The 20,080-nt window shown below is 45.0% G+C and overlaps 1 protein-coding gene across 4 annotated transcripts in view; it reads left to right on the top strand.

Annotated features, from left to right (window-relative positions):
* The window catches only part of PLAC9 (placenta associated 9), a 52,597-nt gene that overhangs the window by 24,969 nt on the left and 7,548 nt on the right, over positions 1-20,080 (top strand). The window contains exon 1 of one of the 4 annotated variants that reach the window (XM_083740552.1): positions 12,092-12,264. The exons of 2 other annotated variants lie outside the window; for them this stretch is intronic. In XM_083740552.1, the coding sequence (XP_083596678.1) occupies positions 12,210-12,264 (55 nt within the window). In that variant the 5' untranslated portion in view covers positions 12,092-12,209. Of the gene's footprint in view, positions 1-12,091; positions 12,265-20,080 lie in introns of those variants that run through there. One more of the 4 variants, XM_083740553.1, reaches the window with a different exon arrangement.

Raw genomic sequence — 20,080 nt, 5'->3', positions numbered from 1 at the left:
AAGTGTCCTCATAATGTCCTCCTCCACCTAAATGGTTACAGCACCAACTGTGAAAGATAACCGGGCCAGCTTGCTTTCTGATCTGCGAATCTCTGCGGGCTGCTAAGAGTAAGTGTGTAAGTGGCCTTGAGAGGATCAGGGTCGACAAGATCAGGGGACAGAGAGATTGAACAGGCACCGAAAGGTGAAGCCAAATGCGGGGCCCCAAATGTAGGCCAGGATTCATGTCTGAAGGAGCAGGCCAGGCTGAGATGACTCCCCAAAGGGGAAAGGCATGATGCCCGTAATCTGGGACAACATTCAAATCCAGAAGTGGTGGTCTCTGGAGACAATGATCAACTTTAGGCAGGAACAGAAAGCAGTGTAGGAGGTCCAGATATGGCTGCCAGCCATTCGGGGGGGGGGGGGATGCAGTCCAGCCTACACAAGTACAAATCAGCCTCTGAAGCTTTTCACAGCATGGGACTAAATACTACCACCTGCACACCCTCCAAGTGTCTCGATTTTCCAGGGACAGTCCTGGAATGACGAAAGCTTCTGGTATGATCTTGGAATGTCCCTATTTCCCCTGTCAGTGCTGCCACACTGTTCAAGCACAAAACATGATGGGAGAAGGTTTTCAATTGGTACAGGGCACTTAAAAATACATTTTTAAAAATCTTGTGTTGTTCCAGGTACCGTAGCTAAACTCAGGACAGGGACTAGTAGCAGGGCAGGAAAAAGACAAAAATCAAGGAATGTAGTTCATTGTTACAAGCATCTTAAGGTACCTATCTTTTCAGAGGAAAAATACCTCTGGGACGGTTCCCAAGCAGCAAACTCTCTTGGTTTAACTTGGAGCCAAGGGTGTCACTGAACTGTGGGCTTAAAGCTCATGGATATGAAATAAAATGAGTATATTTCCCCAACAACTGTAGAGGGCACCTCTCTGACGTAGGGGAGGCAGCTGACCAGGAGTGGGATTGGAGAGGAGGCTGAGGCAAGACTCCCCAAGGGAAGGTGTTCGAAAAAGAGTGAGAGGCTGCCAGCTCTGCAGGCAAGGGGTGTGACATAACAGTTTCTGAGCCCCACAGGGGTGTCACAGAAATAATGTAGTTAGTCAGGGGAGCTGTGGACTAAAAAATGTTGAAAACCTCTGCCTTACACAATCCATCAGGGATGTCAAAATGGAATACCTAAACTTCTTTCCTTTCCAATCAGTGTAAGTAGCTGCAAGCTTAAACATTCAAAGTCTCTTAGGCTGTTCTAGACTCCTATTGATCTAAATCCCTTTCCCCTTCTTCCAGCTGTGTCCAATTAGACCGACTTAGCTTTGAATCACAGTTCACTCTGCGTTTAAAAGCAAGCTTCACGACCAGCTTAGTGCCACTCCAGAACTCTTACTCTGGATGGACTGAACCAACAGAAAAGGGAAATTAAATCTGGAGTAAGTCTTTCAGCAGCCTGTCAGCCAGGGAATCAACTAACTGTTTGGCTGTTTTATTTTGGGATTTACTTTTAGGTCATTTCCCAGAAAGCAAGGAGGCAAAGCTGTCGTCTCCCCCCCAGGTTATTTTCTTTAGTTGTACAGTTTGGTAACACCTGGCCAGTGTCTCTAACTCAATCTTACACTGTATTGGCCCACATATATGGCGCACTTTCACCCCAAATTCGGATTGTGAAAAGTTAAGTGTGGCTTACCCTTACGGTCTCGCTGCTGAAACAGCTGCCCAGGAGGGCCATCGGGGGTGCGGGGCAATGGTGCACAGCCTGCCCGCAGCGCCAAAGCCTCCCCTGACCCTGGCTTGGGGAGGTAGTGCCAGGAGTGCTGGGAGGCAGTAGTGCCAGGAGGCAGGCACCCAGCATGCTAGAAACTGGGCGCTGGCTTGGGAAGCAGGGTGCCGAGAGCCAGCCATCCCTCATTCAGGGCAGCAGTGCCAGGAGGCAGCTTGCACCAGCAAATAAGTCTTGACTTTTAAAGGTGCAGCTTATTTGCGGGTGCGGCTTATATTCGGGCCAATACGGTACTTGATTTACTCCCAAGTAAGTTCCAATAAGTGACACGGGTGGCACTGTGGGTTAAACCACAGAGTCTAGGACTTGCCGATCAGAAGGTCAGTGGTTTGAATCCCCGCGACGGGGTGAGCTCCCATTGTTCGGTCCCTGCTCCTGCCAACCTAGCAGTTCGAAAGGACATCAAAATTGCAAGTAGATAAATAGGAACTGCTCCAGCGGGAAGGTAAACGGCGTTTCCATGCACTGCTCTGGTTCACCAGAAGCAGCTTAGTCATGCTGGTCACACGACCCGGAAGCTGTACACCGCCTCCCTCGGCCAATAAAGCGAGATGAGCGCCGCAACCCCAGAGTCGGCCACGACTGGACCTAATGGTCCTTTACCTTAAGTTCCAATAAGCTTGAAATGTAGCAGTGGTGACTGCAGTGGGGTGGAGCTGCCCTCCTGACACCAGTGTTGCTGCTACTTACCTGGATGGGTCTAGGGTGGGGCAGCGTCAAGATCAGGGCTTTGTGGGAACTCCAAATTAGTGGCAGTGGTCCCACCCATTTACTTGCACAGCTCCAGCTTTGCCACTGCTCCGTCCCTGCCAAGTCCAGGTAAGCAGCAACGATGGCAGGGTTAGGAGGGCAGCTGCACTCACAACATTAGCAGCTACTGGCTTCTTTGAAATAGAGGAAGATTTGACGTGTATTCGATGCGAAGTCTGCTGCTAGCTGACTTTGGACCAACCCAGGTATTCTCACTTCACCTCCGTTTCTATATCAAACTATTGCCCAAATGTCAATGAAAAGTACCACAAAAATGCAAGCACATATTGACTACGGGCACTTCCTGATCTTGGAACCTATAAAACATACCCCATCCGTGTTATGCACATCGGATATGTTGCGAATGCATGTCCACCCTTCTCTGCTGTGACTGGACCTTCCAAAGAAACTATTTTTCAAGGGTTACATCACCAATGTGATTCAGGTGCCTTCTCAGGAAGAAAATGTTGGGCATCTGGAACAGGTTTTCCCAAACTTGGGTCTCCAGCAGGTTTTGGAATACAGTTCCCATCATCCCTGGCTACTGGTCCTGCTAGCTAGGGATGATGGGAGTTGTAGTCCAAAGACAGCTGGAGACCCAAGTTTGGGAAAGCCTGATCTAGGGGATCCATCTCTAAACTACTTCAGTATTTGTCCTACTGAAGTGGAAACAGGCAGCTGGTGGCATATGGTCACAGAACAGAAAGGAAGCATGTATGTTACACAGCCTTCAACTTTGGGCTCAGTTTGGGAAATTTAACCAACTTCTCTTTTAAAAACAGAAAACAGACCCCACTTTGTCACTACAAAGCCCCACCTTTCTTCAAGCAGCCCTGAAGGGCAGGCCTGGAACCAGTGTAGCTTTTCTCAGCTTCGGCAAACAATACTTAGCACCAGATATTGGCACCGAAAACCCCCAAAGACATTTTTTTCAGAAGGCTGACTCACTCGCTGCTGGCAGGATGTCTCAGCGTAGTACAAGCCGTATTGTGCTTGAACAGACTTGGCTCTTCAGGGAGGCCTCCCAGTGCCCCCTCCCTTCATGACACATGGTTCTCATTAGGTAGTTATATGCATCGTTATGCAGGCCAGTTCTTCTTGGACATGTGACTTATACAGCGAGTTGTTTTGCAGTGTCTGTGCCATTGGGCTCATTCAGGTTTAGGAAAACTCATGGCCCTCCAAACTCCTGTCACCCCCAACCATCAGCCAAACTGTCTGGGGCTGTTGGGAATTGAACTCTGAATGTACATTAGACATATTGTTAAATGCCACCTCAGTCTCTGAGTAGTGAAAGAATCCAGGTGTCCCAGAAGTCTGGTTACCTTGGAGTGCAAGTCAGCAGAGACTATTGTGTCTTTAGTATATATGGTTTTATTTATACATATATACAACCTGCATGTAAGATGGGTGGTATTACAACACCCACCCTAGACCTTGCTTCCCTTTTAGGTTGTCAGGGGAGGCAAAGGTCCAGCACAGAGTAAGACAAGGCATGTCTCTCTACAGATTCTAGCTAGCTTCTCTCCCTCCCTCTCTCTCACACACCAACACCAGACCCCCCAGTCTCCATATTTTCCAGGGACAGTCCCACATTTACAGAGTCCGTCCTGGCTTCTGATTTGATCCTGGAATGTCCCACTTTTCCTTAGGACGTCTCTATTTTCATTGGAGAAATGTTGGAGGGTGTGGAGTTATGTGACCCTCGAGCCAAGGAGATAAGTAACTATACAACCTTTAGAAGATATCTGAAGGCAGCCTTGTATACTTTTGCTATGTTTTTCTATATGTTGGAAGCTTCTCAGAGTGGCTGGGGAAACCCAGTCAGATGGGCAGCACATAAAATTATTATTATTGTTATTATTATTGAATAGGACGTCCCTATTTCCACTGGAGAAATGTTGAAGGGTATCTCTCTCTCGCACATACACAGATACTTTTCCTACATAGCAGCTAGGTGAGGGGGGTGGGGTGAAGGCCTGAGGGGAAAAGGTCTACCCATTTGTTCTATGGCACAGGGCAACTTCTTCGTTTATGCTAAATTGTGGTACGTACCTAGCAGCCAAAGCCATTATCTTGACAAAGGGACTGGGCGGGCTGCACAGCCTTTTTGATTGGATTTACTGGACAAAGGATCACAGGCCTGGAAGGGATTCACAGATATCATCCAGGCAGACACCCCGCCCCAACTCAGAATATGAATGAAATTCCTAAAACCAAGAAATTATGTTCTCAACAATAGAGAATGATGTGTCAGTGCTGAGCTGATGTGCCGTGCAATGATTAGATTAATGCTAAAGACCAAGCATTCAATTTCCTGTATCTTTCACTATCTCCCTCGCATTTTGCTTGCCTTCTCTCCCCCGCTATTTGTAAGGCCTCGTTGGACAGCCACTTTGCTTTCTTGCATTTCCTTTTCATTGGGATGGTTTTCGTTGCTGCCTCTTGTATAATGTTACAAGCCTCCATCCATAGTTCTTCAGGCACTCTGCCCACCAAATCTAAATCCTTAAACCTGTTCCTCACTTCTACTGTGTATTCGTAAGGGATTTGATTTAGATTGTATCTTACCGGCCCAGTAGTTTTTCCTACTTTCTTCAGTTTAAGCTGGAATTTTGCTATAAGAAGCTGATGATCTGAGCCACAGTCAGCTCCAGGTCTTGTTTTTGCTGACTGTATAGAGCTTCTCCATCTTTGGCTGCAGATAATATAATAAATCTGATTTTGATGCTGCCCATCTGGTGATGTCTATGTGTAGAGTAGTCTCTTGTGTTGCTGGAAAAGAGTGTTTGTGATGACCAGCTTGTTCTCTTGGCAGAACTCTATTAGCCTATGCCCTGCTTCGATTTGAAAGAAGGGCAGTGCCAAAGAATACTCCAACTACTGCACAATTGCACTCATTTCACACGCTAGCAAGGTTATGCTAAAAATTCTACAAGGCAGGCTTAAGCAGTATGTGGACCGAGAACTCCCAGAAATGCAAGCTGGATTTTGAAGGGGCAGAGGAACCAGAGACCAAATTGCAAACATGCGCTGGATTATGGAGAAAGCTAGAGAGTTCCAGAAAGGCATCTACTTCTGCTTTATTGACTATGCAAAAGCCCTTGACTGTGTCGACCACAGCAAACTATGGCAAGTTCTTGAAGAAATGGGAGTGCCTGATCACCTCATCTGTCTCCTGAGAAATCTCTATGTGGGACAAGAAGCTACAGTTAGAACTGGATATGGAACACTGATTGGTTCAAAATTGGGAAAGGAGTATGACAAGGCTGTATATTGTCTCCCTGCTTATTTAACTTATATGCAGAATTCATCATGCGAAAGGCTGGGCTGGATGAATCCCAAGCTGGAATTAAGATTGCCAGAAGAAATATCAACAACCTCAGATATGCAGATGACACAACCTTGATGGCAGAAAGTGAGGAGGAATTAAAGAATCTTTTAATGAGGGTGAAAGAGGAAAGCACAAAATATGGTCTGAAGCTCAACATCAAATAAACTAAGATCATGGCCACTGGGCCCATCACCTCCTGGCAAATAGAAGGGGAAGAAATGGAAGCAGTGAGAAATTTTACTTTCTTGGGTTCCATGATCACTGCAGATGGTGACAGCAGTCACGAAATTAAAAGACGCCTGCTTCTTGGGAGGAAAGCAATGACAAATCTAGACAGCATCTTAAAAAGCAGAGACATAACCTTGCCAACAAAGGTCCATATAGTAAAAGCTATGGTTTTCCCAGTAGTGATGTATGGAAGTGAGAGTTGGACCATAAAGAAGGCTGATCGCCGAAGAATTGATGCTTTTGAATTATGGTGCTGGAGGAGACTCTTGAGAGTCCCATGGACTGCAAGAAGATCAAACCTATCCATTCTTAAGGAAATCAGCCCTGAGTGCTCACTGGAAGGACAGATTGTGAAGCTGAGGCTCCAATACTTTGGCCACCTTCTGAGAAGAGAAGACTCCCTGGAAAAGACCCTGATGCTGGGAAACATGGAGGGCACAAGGAGAAGGGGACGACAGAGGACGAGATGGTTGGACAGTTTCTTGAAGCTACCAGCATGAGTTTGACCAAACTGCGGGAGGCAGTGGAAGACGAGAGGGCCATGTGGTCACAAAGAGTCGGACACGACTAAATGATTAAACATCAAAAAGACCAAGCACATTTTGACCCCCAAGGGGTCTTCCACAGTAATCAATGAATGTCTAGCACACAATGTTGTCAGAAGTTAGTCATTTGGCTGAGATAGAGCGATAAGGTGAGCTTGACCAATCATGGCTTTAGGATTGTTATGCAAACATGATAAAGATGGTGATGAATAAGCTGATATGAAAATGCAGTATTTCTCTACTAGTACCCAATTATGTGTGTGTGTGTGTGTATGTTTGAACTGTACTTTTCTGTAATATTTTTTTTACTCTAAAATAATGTTCAAAAGCGGGGGTCATCTTATACACGGATAGTGCAGAGGGGGGCAGGCGATTGGATGCAGCCACGAGCAGGAGCTTGTCAGCGGCGATTGGGTGGATGATTGGTGGCTGTGGCAATGGCTGCTGTGGATTGGCTACTGCAGCAGCAATTAGGTGTGCACTTGCCAGCTGGCGAGTAGGCAGATACTTTGTGGCTTCTGTGAAGAGTGCGATTGTCAGTCTGGCGAGTTATTTTCAGCATTCTCTTCCAAAAAAAGCTCAACAACTCTGGCCCATCTCCCCTCATTTTCTTAAATTGGAGTCCCCCCAAATAGGGGCCGTCTTATACATAGGGGCATGTTATACACAGAAAAATACGAGATATATATATGTATATATGTATATACGATTGGGTATGTGTGTATATATGTGTATGTATTAGGGCGTCTTCCAGATTTCTCATTATCAATGTCAGCTATCTATGTAAAGCTGAACTCAGGGACCGCTAACACACTTCTTTGTCTATGCACAGCCCATAGCATGAACAGATGTTTGTACATGAGGACAGGGTTCCTGTGCCCCAGCATGTGTAAAGTGCGAATCCTAGCTTGTCATTATAGGGTAAGAAAACTGTACTTGCTGAACATCTCTTTCCTACGCAACCATTAAAGAGAAAGAAGCCCTGCCTTCCTTTGCAGCTGGTCACCATCAATGCCAAACACTAGCTTCTAGACCAGAGGAAACTCTGGTTTTCCGAACTCCCATTGGCTAGCTTAGGCAGCAGTCAGAAATTATGAGAGTTAGAATCCAATAGCATCCAGAGAGCTACAGGTGCTGCTCCCCCAGCTGCTAGGGCCTGGTTGCTCGGCACGTTTCCTACATGCAGCTACTACCACAGGGGTCACCTCTCCCCAGAATCTCCCCTTCTCCTCGCAGGCACCCTTCAGACAGAAGTGGAACAGGGAGTGACTCTTGAGCCAGACGCTGTCAGCCTGACCTACCTCACAGGGTTGTTTGTTGATTAGGCGTATTTATAGCCTGCCCTTCATCATAATACATCCCGGCACGGGGTATAGTGTTGCAGGATAAAATGGGCACACAGAACCATATAGCTGCCTTGCAGGTATAGGTAAATAAGAAGAATAAGGCAAGCAGCTATGGCACACCTGCTTTTCTTCAAATCAGCATCCTGTAAAGGAGCTGGGGCCGCCAACCCCTTTTCATAGGTCCTGCTTCTGTACCTTTAACAGCAACCTGCCATTTTTCTGCCCCCCAGCTGCACCATAATAAGAGCAGCAACTGCCAAGATTCCCTCTTCTACTCAACTCTTGAAGGTATAGAAACCTTCCCAGGAACCTAGTGCCTATAACTCCACATCAGCACCCCCAGAAAATATCTACTATAGCCAAGGGAAATATATATATAGCGAGTATCAGATTCATCAGCATTCATTTTCTCTCTTTTGCAACTGAAGGGTATGTACACTTTTTTGCCATTTTATGATCTTTGCAAACAAAATATGAATTTGTTGTTACTGATATCTAGTAGAATTGAGGGATTGGGGTGGCAGTTGCTTAGCAACCATGTCCCCACTCTCTCAACACCTAACCAGATAGAATAAAAACACTGGCTATCGCATTAGGGTGATAGTCCCTGCACCTGCTGCCATCTTGAAGGCATTACTGAATCTCAGATTTTGCTCAAACCTCTTATTCACATGATTTCACTAGTTTCTCAGAATAGTCCATATTAGGCCTAAAGATACAAAGGAATGCTTTTGCTTTCCAGGCTATTATTGTGCCAAAAATCCGTGGCATTATTTTGAATTGAATACTTCTCTTGAGTTGCTCTTTAAAAACACCAGTGTGCTTTACTGCTATTATTATACTTGGAATCATGTGTGGGAAGATAATGCTTATTTAAACAGACAGACTCATAAAACTAAGAGAGGGTACAGAAAGGATGAAAATGGCCTTAAAATGTGCTGCAGAACAAACTCTGCCATTCGACTATTTAAGACACATGAGCAGTCTTTGGTATAGTAAGCAAAGTCTTCTCTGGTAAGCATTGTCAGTTTCCTTTCTGTGAAATGGGTTGTTCTGTTGTGCTTTGTAAAGGCAAGCATGTAGTTTTGTATCTGGGGCTCAGCCTCAACCTCTCTCTTGCACTCATTTCCTTGGGGAGTGATTTCTCCTTTATGAAAAGGCAGGTCAGATCAGCAGCCATTCTGTTACTGTGCAGCCACCACACCCCTCCAATGACAACCATTTTATGGTAGTGCCAACTAGTTTTTCCAGACTTCTAAATGTGGCCCCCAAAAGATTGAAAAACCCTGCCATAGTGCTTTACCTGAGACTGCTGTTGAAGACTATTCAAAAATGTCAGCCTGTTTGTGGCATAGCTTTTGACTAATGCTGCTGCTCAAATGGAAAATAACACACACTTTTGAGGTAGCTCTGCTAATACACAACTGGTATTGGGGTTAAATTGAAGGGACTCTGCTCTTCTTGGACATTGGGCCCTCCCAAAAAGGCTCGATCCCAGGAGCTCGTGCTCCTGGGGACCACCATGTGGAATTGGGTTATGATCCCTTATGAAGTGTCTGAATGTATAGTGAACAAACGATTTCCCAAAATATCTTGCAAATTAACAACACTTTCTGCTGCCCTGCCAAATGCATTTTGAACATAGTCTTCAGTGGCATGGAACATACAGTATCTCAGTTTTGTTTACAACCCTGTTTAAAGATTCCTGAGCTATTGTGTATTCTGGATCCCTTCTGAAGCAGTAAACAATTTCCACCACTGAAGAAGACTGTGTGGCAGTAATTGCAGCTGTATTTTAAATTGTCGGGTTGTTGTTATTGTTGTTTAAAAACACCCAGTCCCTATTTTTTACATGTTGTTTTTGTTGTTGGGCTCCAGCTCCCACCAGCCCCAGGCAGTACAGTGGTACCTCGGGTTACATACACTTCAGGTTACATACGCTTCAGGTTACAGACTCCGCTAACCCAGAAATAGTACCTCGGGTTAAGAACTTTGCTTCAGGATGAGAACAGAAATCGTGCTCTGGCAGCGCAGCGGCAGCAGGAGGCCCCATTAGCTAAAGTGGTGCTTCAGGTTAAGAACAGTTTCAGGTTAAGAACGGACCTCCGGAACGAATTAAGTACTTAACCCGAGGTACCACTGTATAGCCATTGATTAGAGATGTTGAGACTTGTACGGCATCTAGAGGAGCACAGGTCCCGTCCCCCCCCCCCCTTATTAGCCTAAGCCACCCCTCTGGGCTGATATTCAAGTAAACTGTGGCCATTCCTATGGATGCTGCCCTGAGATCTCCTTGGAGAAAGGGTGGGGTAAAAGTACAACAGTAATAAATTAATGCAGCAGTTGATAAACCATTTTAGTGAAATGTAGTGGCCAAGAGATTGTTTCGTACGCAAGAGATCCCAGGTTCCGTCCCCAGCATTTCCAGGGGGAAGTGGGAAAGACGCCACCTAGAGACCCTTGAGATTTTATTCAGGTAGAGCCATCGTTTTTCATGTGTTTATTTCAGCTCATAGTAAAAACAGTCAATCATCCTGTGTCTTTGCCCCGCCCAGACCCCGGGGCTATACATACCTTATTTACACCATTAGTCACGCCTGATAGGCTGATTCAAACTCCCCTACTGGAGCCAGATTGGACAGCTCCTACCGGCCAATCAAGTTGCTGCATTCTAGAATCCTACCTGCCTATTGTTCTGGGATTCAAGCTCAAGACGTAATGGATTTGCTTCTAGTCAGTGTAGACCAGAGTGGGGGACCCCCAGTCTGCAGGTCAGTCTTGTCCCATGATACTATTTCCCCCAAACCACGCCCAATTGTCAATCAGCTTGTGCATCTCATGACATCAGCTGATGGGAAAGACAAAAGAGCACAATTCTCTTGATTTTGTGTTCACTGTGCATGTCTGTTCACAGCAGGGAACAGGCACTGCAGCCAAATCATCAGGATTTGACCTCCCCCCCCCCCCGCTTGTCAGCTGTTGTCTGGGGGTCCTAAATACCCATTGAGGGCGTTGGCTGTGAGAAGGACTTGAAAAATGCAGCGTTCTTTCACTCCCCCCCACCCCCAAACAGTCGATGGGTAGGGGAAGAAGTGCTCTGTCACATGGGTGTATTTGGGGGGAACAGGGGGGCAGCTGCCCCTTAAATCAAGTAAAAAATGAGAATTTTTTACTAACTAAAAGTAGAAATTGTAGAAAGGTTTTGAGAGATTTTTCTGAGCAGTTGGGGTCAAAAGAAAGTAATTTAAAAGAGTTGCTGAGACATTTCATTCCAAATCTGCTAGATGGAGCCAGACAGAGGATGATGACAGGTGGGTCATCCATAAATCCCCCCATAAATCCTGGATACGCCCATGTTTTGCCAGTACTATGCTTTGGGCTTTCCAAAGCGGGAAGCATAAGGCAGGCAGTTCCCCTTGTGCTGCAGTTCCCAAGCACCTGATAGCCAGCTAGCTTTCAAAATCCCTTGTGTGGAAACCCACACAAGGGATTTGAGCAGGTTAATTGTCCCACCCACCGTCAGTGTTGGCCCCCAGGGCGGAATCTGGCCTCTGAAGCCCAAAAGGTTTCCCATCTCTGTTGTGGAGAATGCTGGGTGTGATAAATTATTTGTCTGACGTGGCATAAAGCCTATTTCCTATGCCTCTGATTTACCTATGTTTCTGAGGGGAATCTTAAATTTGTGAGTACATGTATGGTAAATACTGGAACTATGGTAACCTGCGCTGAGCTATCAAGACAGAGTGTAATTCTTAAAGAAATCTAATCAAACAAGTAAGAATAGGCCTGACTGGTGAATCCCACTTTGTTCTCTCCTGCAAAGTGATTAAAAACTATGCATACAGAAATCCAAGGCAGCTGCTTTGTGCTTGATCCAATTGGTTGTATTCAGTGAAGCTCTTTTTTGGCACATTCCATTCGTGTTCCATATAAGTAAATAAACTCTTACATGCCCCACCTTTCGCTTCAGCAGATTTGGCCTAGAATGGGTTTCCCTGGGTGACTGGTCCCTATGTGGAGTTTAAAGGGTGGCTTGGATGGGGGTGGGGAGAAAGGAAGGCGAGGACCGCCTAAGAAACTTGGCTCAGCAGCCAGAGACTATTTCCTCCCAATTCTCCGGCTGCCAATCCAAACTGTTCTGCAGAGGGCCAGTGCATACTGAGGAGAGAGGCTGCTTATTTCTCTTCATCTGCTGGACCAGGAGAGATTCCTCCGGACGGAGCCTCTGAAACTATGCTTTGCATTTGGCCTCTGCTTTTTATTTTAATGCTGAATGGACAAGGATTGGGTAAGTCTTTCAAAACTGGCAGCTTGTTAGAAGCATTATCTGCTCGAGGGAAGAGCAGCCATCGGAAGCAAATCGATAGAGATGGATAGAAATACAATGTGCTCATTCTTGGTTCAAAACAGCCAGTGGGATGTTTTAACTTCTGAAGTTCACATAAGGAAAGCCCTATATAATAAGCATGACCTCTGTGCAATTGGAGATCGTGTTTTATAGACGCAAACTATAAAATTTTACAGGGCTCAAAAATATGCAGTACTTGTCAGGCTTCGCCAAAAGTCAGAGTAAATATCACCAAAATGGTATGCAGGTTCAAGTGCGAATCACTTTTGTCAGTCAGTCATATGGCCCTCTGAGCAGCATTCAGTTTTGGAGAGCTTAAGACATAAATTGCTGTGAGAACTTCAGTGTTTCAAGAAGCTAGGAATGAAGATGCTTGTTAGCCTACCTCTAAAGCTTTTTCTTGGTTAATAGTGCTGTGTTTGCCACTCTAAGTTGTTTTATTGGACTGTGCAGCAGGGAAAATGGTTTGCACGATGCTGGATTTTTGACTTATAGCACGTAGAAATGTTTTAAAGATACCTTTGTGTCACACACTGCCATTCTTGAATAAGGGTGCAATCTAGCGAAGGCAAACAATATGAAGGCTGCAGCTCTATGCATATGTACTTCGGAGTCTAATTGAATTTATTGGGTCCCACTTCTGAATTAATTTGCATAGGATTTGGCTAAAATTTTATTTCAGTAGAAGAAAATTTTGCCAGTGTTTAACTGTCTCGCTGAAATGAAAAGAGTATAAAAATCCTTGCTAGACATTGCTTTAAATCTGCAAAGATTTTTGTTTTTGCCATGGGGTAGACTTTCATGCTTCTCTTACACTGTCTCCATTGGGTACATTTACCCCTCCCCTTATACTTTCTGTTCTTTCGGTATTGCCTAGAAATGCTAAAGGGCTGTGTAGACAGGTTGTTTTTGCGGCATTTCTTCAAGCATTACGGTAATTACTTTTATCCAGGTATATAGGTGCTGCCTGCCAGCCTATATCACAGTAAACATAGGCTGCAAATCCCACTTGTAGATCCTCACTTCCCTCTTGTGAGTTTGCTTTAGTCATTATGTAGAAGCAGTGAGTAATAAGCTATAAGTCAGGACAATTCCTGCCTCTGTTCTCAGTTGCCAGATCAAGCCACTGTCTCTCAACCTTGGCCTCAAATCTGCAGTATGGGAATAATAAAAAGATGTGGAACTACCTTACAGGGCTGTTATAAGAATTACTGAGGTAAACCTTTGAGCACTTGTGGAAAATGCCGTGGAACTAATCCAACTTGCAGGCAGATCAGTTGATTGGCAAGCAGCACTAAATGCAGACGCAGTTGCAAAAGAAGACCTTTCACTTGAAATACATTCAAGTTGGGACTTTTCTTGGTGATTCCCCCCCCCCCCACTTTCCTCTTTTGGATCTGCTTTAGTTGTACTACCTTCTTGAGTTGCTTTGTGCCTTGGGGATGTGTACACGCTTAAAACACAAACAGGCAGTTTTTCTTTCTTAGTTCGGATCAAAACTGTTTTGTGGGGAAATGCATCATAACATAGTATTTTGTAACAAATAACAGGATAGCTGCAGGATACATATGGATGGCAGCTAACACCCCTTGTACACAGCTTCCCAAACCAGCAGTGGGAGTGTGCTGTGGAATTGCAAACACTGCACACACAATTCCCCATTCAGCAAGAAATATGCACACATAGAAACCAGCTCCTGCACACACATGCACAGGTACCTTCAAATACTAAGTATTATTGAAGTGAAAACTGTGGCGCCCACAGATAATGCGCAGGATGCAAAGAACTATGCAGCCTGTTCAACATGCCCAAGGTTTTAGGGGACTTGTGTTTTTCAGGCAGCAAACTCCCATAATTACACAGCAAATTACCGTATTTATTATAATTTGTTGTTCTTCTTAAGTAGCTCAGTACTAGACATCAAGGGATAAACAAACTATGAGGCAAGAAGCCCACTAATTTAAATCGAGATCTGTATTCATGTGTCCTGTTGTTTAGAGCAAAAGGAGCAGGCAAGTATATAATGATGATGATGAGGTTGATGAAGATGATAATAATTTTATTATTTATACCCCACCCATCTGGCTGGGCCGCCCCCCAGCCACTCTGTATGTGTTCTGGAGGTGGTGGGCGGATGGCAAACCCTCCCCATCTTTATGGCACAGTAGGTCCCTTCAACCTCTTCCCACAAGCACTTTTAACCTTCATAGGGCTTAGATGCCAAGCTAGGAGGACAGTGCAGTGAGAGGGAGGGGAGGCCATGGGCAGGTACAGAGGATTTTGTGCCCAACACCTGTGCTCTCCTTTTACTCTAAAAAACAACAACGGTCATCTGCCCCCTATTATATGCATGTTTGGGATATACCTGGGTTCAGGTGAACAGGTTTGTCACCATCCCCTCTAGTTTTGTGCTGAGGGGAATCTCCAAAGCGTTTTGCGATGGGCTCTGCAGATTAAAAAAACCCAACCAACCTCAAATCACATCAGTGCACATGCAAACTCTCAGATGTGCCTAAAACAGCTTTTTCAGTGGTTGCTATTTCTTTCTGGCAGCTGCAAACTTCTAATGTTCAGTTACAGCTGAAGTTATTTCCTGAGGAGTACAAGAGAAAACTTCCCTCAATCTGTGGGAAGGGTGTGGGAATAGATGGCAACTACTTTTACCTTAAAGTAATAAAAATATAATATGGGCACAAGTGTGAAAGGTTTTACACAAGATGCAGAAGCTTATCATGTCTGCTACAGTTTTAATTAAGACACCATAGCTCTGGACAATCCTCTAGTGAAATGTATAAGTGAGTCTGGAACAGCCAAACCAACATTATTGTGGCCATAACACATTTGTTAGTCTTTAAGGCACCACAAGACTCTTTGTTGTGTTTGCTTTGTTGTGTTTGCTACCCCTCTGAGAAATATTTGCAACATTTTTTAAAAAAAAAACACACCAATCCTAAGGTTTATATTCCTATCACAACCCACAAAACTGTGGTCTGCAGTGGTTTGGGCTCCCGTTATTAGAATGCAAATAGCACAAAGCGTGTTCTCATTAAAGGAGAGCACGGGTTGCGGATGGGGCCAAACAAGACACCCTCATGGTTGTCAGGCAAGTTAGATTCAAGGGCTTGGATCAGATTGGTGGATGGAGTTACTGGGGTAAAATTGATGTTGCCAATTTTAGGGGTGGGATCAGAGGTTATTTAAGCAAGGTCCACAGCTTGTTCCTTTCTCTTTCGCTGTGGACACCGGATCACCCGCACGCCCACCCTTGATTGGGCTTTGCTCTGACCTTGCTATGCCTGTCATGGGGTCGTCTGCATTGGTGCGGGGGCCTGGTAGGAATTTTTCCTTTTGGCTGATTAGTGTGTGCCAATTGGGTTTTGCCTACTGCGTAGCAAATCGTCACAACTTGTAAGGTTGGCGGTTAGGCATTGGTTAAATTGGTTGGTGGAGGGGTATGGATTGGCTGTGCCTGCCCCTCCAATGCTGCTGCTGCACGGGTATTCCGTTAAAGGAATTCTGGAGCTTACCATCCCCTTCGTCCAAACCCTTGGTGCAGGGTGCGGGCCGCGTAAGTTCCAAGGAGCATGCGGGGATTAGCTGAGGGTCTGTGTCGCAGCTCCAGTTGACCCTGATCTTGTTCCTCCGCACTGACTAGGGAGTCAGTGCTGTCCCCCAAGGCGGGGGGGACAGCTAGTCATAACCAATGCCTAAGCAACCACTCACAATTTGTATGATAATAAAGTTGTGGCCAAAATTATGCCAAAAACCTTAAACAAAAATAATGTGTGATGTGTGAGTTATTGGGTTGGGGTGTCTTGGGGACCTCAGCACGCAATCAGGATTTTATCCCTACAGTAACTTCATGGGCTTGAAGTGATTCTGATTTTATGAGATGGAGTTAGGGGCAAGTTTTCACAATGGCAAAGACAAATCAAGTAAATACATATTGATGAATGATTGTTTCGTTCTGGTTGGGTTTTAGCTTTCATTGTTTGAGATCACTGTTTTTTATGGTTAATTGGGAGGTTTTATGGGTTAGCAACTGAAAGGTGTAGCCAGCTGGGGGAGAAACTTTGGATCCAAAAGGCAGAGTACAAATGAATACCCTCCAACATCCCTCAGATGAAAGTAGGGAATTTTCCCACTAGACACCCCCATTGTTGTGTTTCTCACCCCTGCCGCAGAGCATTTCCTATCAGAAGAAGGGGAGGTGCCAATACAACTATGTCAACAGGACACTCCCCTTGACCCCGCTTTTATTTTATTCTTTGGTAGATTTACACAAAGAAAAACAGACCCCAATAAGTAAATTTTGGAAAGGGGCAAGCTTAGATGCAAACACGCAAAGTGTTATTATTTTTAAAATCAAGACTTTCTTCTCTCCCAGGGCAGCCCTGCCCTTTGCCTGCCCCTCAGAGAGCTGACACGTCACACAGGGCTTGGGCCACGGCAGCGACAGCCTCTCCTCCTCCTTGCCCACTCTCCAGCAGCCACTACAAGCTCCCCAAGGGAGGAGGCTGGCATCATTGGCCATGGAGAGGCCACAGGATGCTCCCGGCAGCCACTGTCACTGCTCAGTATAAGCCCTGGCTCATCCTCCTCTCCAGGCTCAGCTACGGCGGCACTGGCAGGGTATATAAGGACATTCCAGGATCCAATCAGAAGCCAAGATAACTTTTGTAATTCCGGGACTGTCCCTGGAAAATTGGGACACTTGGAGGGTATGGACTATTCCAGGGAGCTCAGATCTTACAGGCTTGTCGGAATTATAACTCCAAAGTAATATATGTAAGGTACTTTGAACACTCTGAAGAACTCTTATTGGTGCTAAGTATCACCATAATCTCACAGACACATAACTCCATCTACCACTGAAGAGCAATTGAAAATGCTCTTAGTCCTCTCAAAAATATTTATCTTCTTCCCAAGCGCAAGGAAGGATAGCCAAAGCAAGCACAGAATTAAGCCAAGTGAGTTCTTATTTCCCTGACGTAATATTTTGGACAGAGGGGACATTGTCAAGTAAACGAAACCGAGTAGGACAAAAACACCCAGGCAAAAATCACCTCGGCTCTATGGATCTTTTGTTTGACCTCACGCTATAAGAGAGACATGCATTCAGGTCCCTATATTTTCCAAGGAACCTGTTTCACGTTGCTTTGCTAGAGGAGGAATCTTTGTGCATTGGAGAGGACCCCAGGGAGATGGTTGACTCAGTTTACATGGGAACAAGCCAGACCCATTGTGCCTGACAGTCATACTGTGTTAACTGAGAATGCACCAGGAACAATTTGACAATTGCTGCTTTGAGGCTACATATCTAAGAAAAGAAATGGTGGGTTGTTTTTTGCGTTAATCAAAATAGGCTGTGCATAAGAAATGGTCTCTGCTGGAGAGAATGACCTCAGTATAATCAGCTCCCAGATTTCTTTCTAGAAATCAACTCTCACCCTTGGCTGCAATCCACTGTTAATAATCTTTGTTTTGTTCCATCAGAACTTGTGTTCCACCCTGCTGCTTTATGAGGCTCTAGCTCACGCTAGAGTACAGAAGATAGCAACCACAAGAAACAGCCTGAACCAAATTATTCAGGCTTATGAGGAAACGTGGCTTGTCACCATTTGCACTGGTTCTGTCCCACCGTGGCTGTATTTTAGCAACAGCATAACAAACACACACAAATAGCAAGCAAAGCATTTCCTCTGGCCAGTGGCGTAGCGTGGGGGTTAGGGTTAGGGGGCGCAAATCCACGGGTTGGGCGCAAATCCACGGGCGCAAATTACTTGCCTTGCCCCGGGTGCTGACAACCCACGCTACACCACTGCCTCTGGCAAGTTGGTGGTTGGACCTCCTCATAAATTTTGGCATTAGGCTGCTGACCAAGATATTGGAGGAGAGCTTGTGGTAGGGTCTCCAGGTGAGAAGGGGTGGTTCGGTGTCTAGTAGGGTTGCCATATGTCTGGAATTTCCTGGACATATCTGTGTCTGGGCAAAAATCACTAAAAATGTCCAGGAAAATCCAACTCATATTGGTAGTGTTGTTTTTGACTATGTTTCTTAAAAACAGCTCAAAAACTTCATTTTTTAAAAAAATGAATTTGCCAGAAAAACTCAACAATTTTGGGCAAAAAAAAAAAGAAAAAAACTCAACATTTCCCTATCTTTGAAGGTGTGTGTGCTGCCTCATCTTGGGATAGGTGCATTTTCTGAAGGTGGGACAAGTGCAGTCCAGCTCAAATTTACATTTAAAGAGCAATTAGTCCAATTAGTCCAATTCTGCCCCCCACCCCCCACCCCACAAAGCAGTGATATCCACAAACTTTAGCAAGAAAGGCTATCTGGAATGGATGGGCAGGGAAACAGAAGCAGTCCAAGGACTCTTATTTCAGATCTACTTGGATGAACCCTATACCTCCAAAGCCCTATTTCTGCCTGCTTGTTACATGAGATTTAAGCAAGATGCAGTCCACTAAGCTTGGGCACAACATGTTAAAGTTTAGACGTTTTGTCCCAGTTTGGAGTCAGGCAAAGCGTTCTTATCTTTGTGAAGATATGAAGCCAGAAATGAGTGTTGGGCTTCTGAACTAGGCTTTCCCTGTGTGCCAGCTTTGATGCAGAGATCCTGGTTTGTTGGTGAAGGAAAGATGGACAAGGGAGGAGCTTGCATGCCTGATGCTCATTTTCAGCTTGGTCAAACATGAATGTCACATCTGAAGCAGCCTTCGGGTAGCTTTTATTTTGAAAAGACCATTTTCTACACGCCACTGGTTGTGCTCATGTGATTACTTCACTCCAAACTCTATTTTCCCCCTCCATGCTGGCTGGTGCTTTATCTTGCAGAATTGTGTTTCTCTTACCTGCTGTACCCGATATATTAAAAAAACAGGATTTTAAACTTGCTGAGGTTTCCCCAGCATAAGTGAAAACAGAAATATTTTAATCAGGAATAAGTTCAGGAAAGCATTCAGCAAAAAACCTCGAAGCTGCCATGCTTCTTACTCAGTGGCCCAAGAAATTCCGAGCAGATGTTGATATCACATGTGGAAATAGTTATTCTGGTTGTATCGTGCTGTGTGTGGCTCTGTGTCCTACAGCTAGGAACGTTGCCTCTTTAATTATAATAACTCACATTAATTATTATGTGGTTTGAAAGTTAATTCCAAAATAAAAATGCTGTCTGCCTTTTTCTCTCATCTGTTTTTATTTCTGAGCAAAGCAATAGTTGGCATGGTATTGTTGTTAATCCTTAGTGTTGGATTAGGACTTAAGAGACCCATGTTCCAATCGCCACTCAGCCCAGAAACTTCCCCAATGACCTTGGGCCAGTTAATCAGGTTTCAACCTAACCTACCTATGGAGGCTAAGGCTGTTCTGAGAGAGGCAGTGCTTTTTTTCTTTAAAAAAAAGTTTAGGGGTACTCTCATTTTGACTCAAGAAAATCACCATTTTATAGTTCAGATCGGGGAAAATAAATACAGTGGATGCTCGGGTTGCAAATGTGATCTGTGCAGGATGCACGTTCGCAACCTGCAGCTGCACATCTGCTCACGCGGCTTGCAATTCAGTGCTTCTGCGCATGTGCAAAGCATGATTTAGCGCTTATGCGCATGCGCGGCTGCCAAAACCTGGAAGTAACCTGTTCCGGTACTTCCGGGTTTCGGCGGTTCATAACCTGAAAAAACACAACCTGAAGCATCTGTAACCCGAGGTATGACTGTACAGTAAATGGACAAAAGTACAAAGATTCACAAAATGT

The sequence above is a fragment of the Podarcis gaigeae genome (assembly GCF_964106915.1).
Source record: "Podarcis gaigeae genome assembly, chromosome: 5".
Classification (NCBI taxonomy): Eukaryota; Metazoa; Chordata; class Lepidosauria; order Squamata; family Lacertidae; genus Podarcis; species Podarcis gaigeae.
Note: the sequence above shows the minus strand (reverse complement) of the source record. Positions and strands in the feature narration are given on the sequence as shown.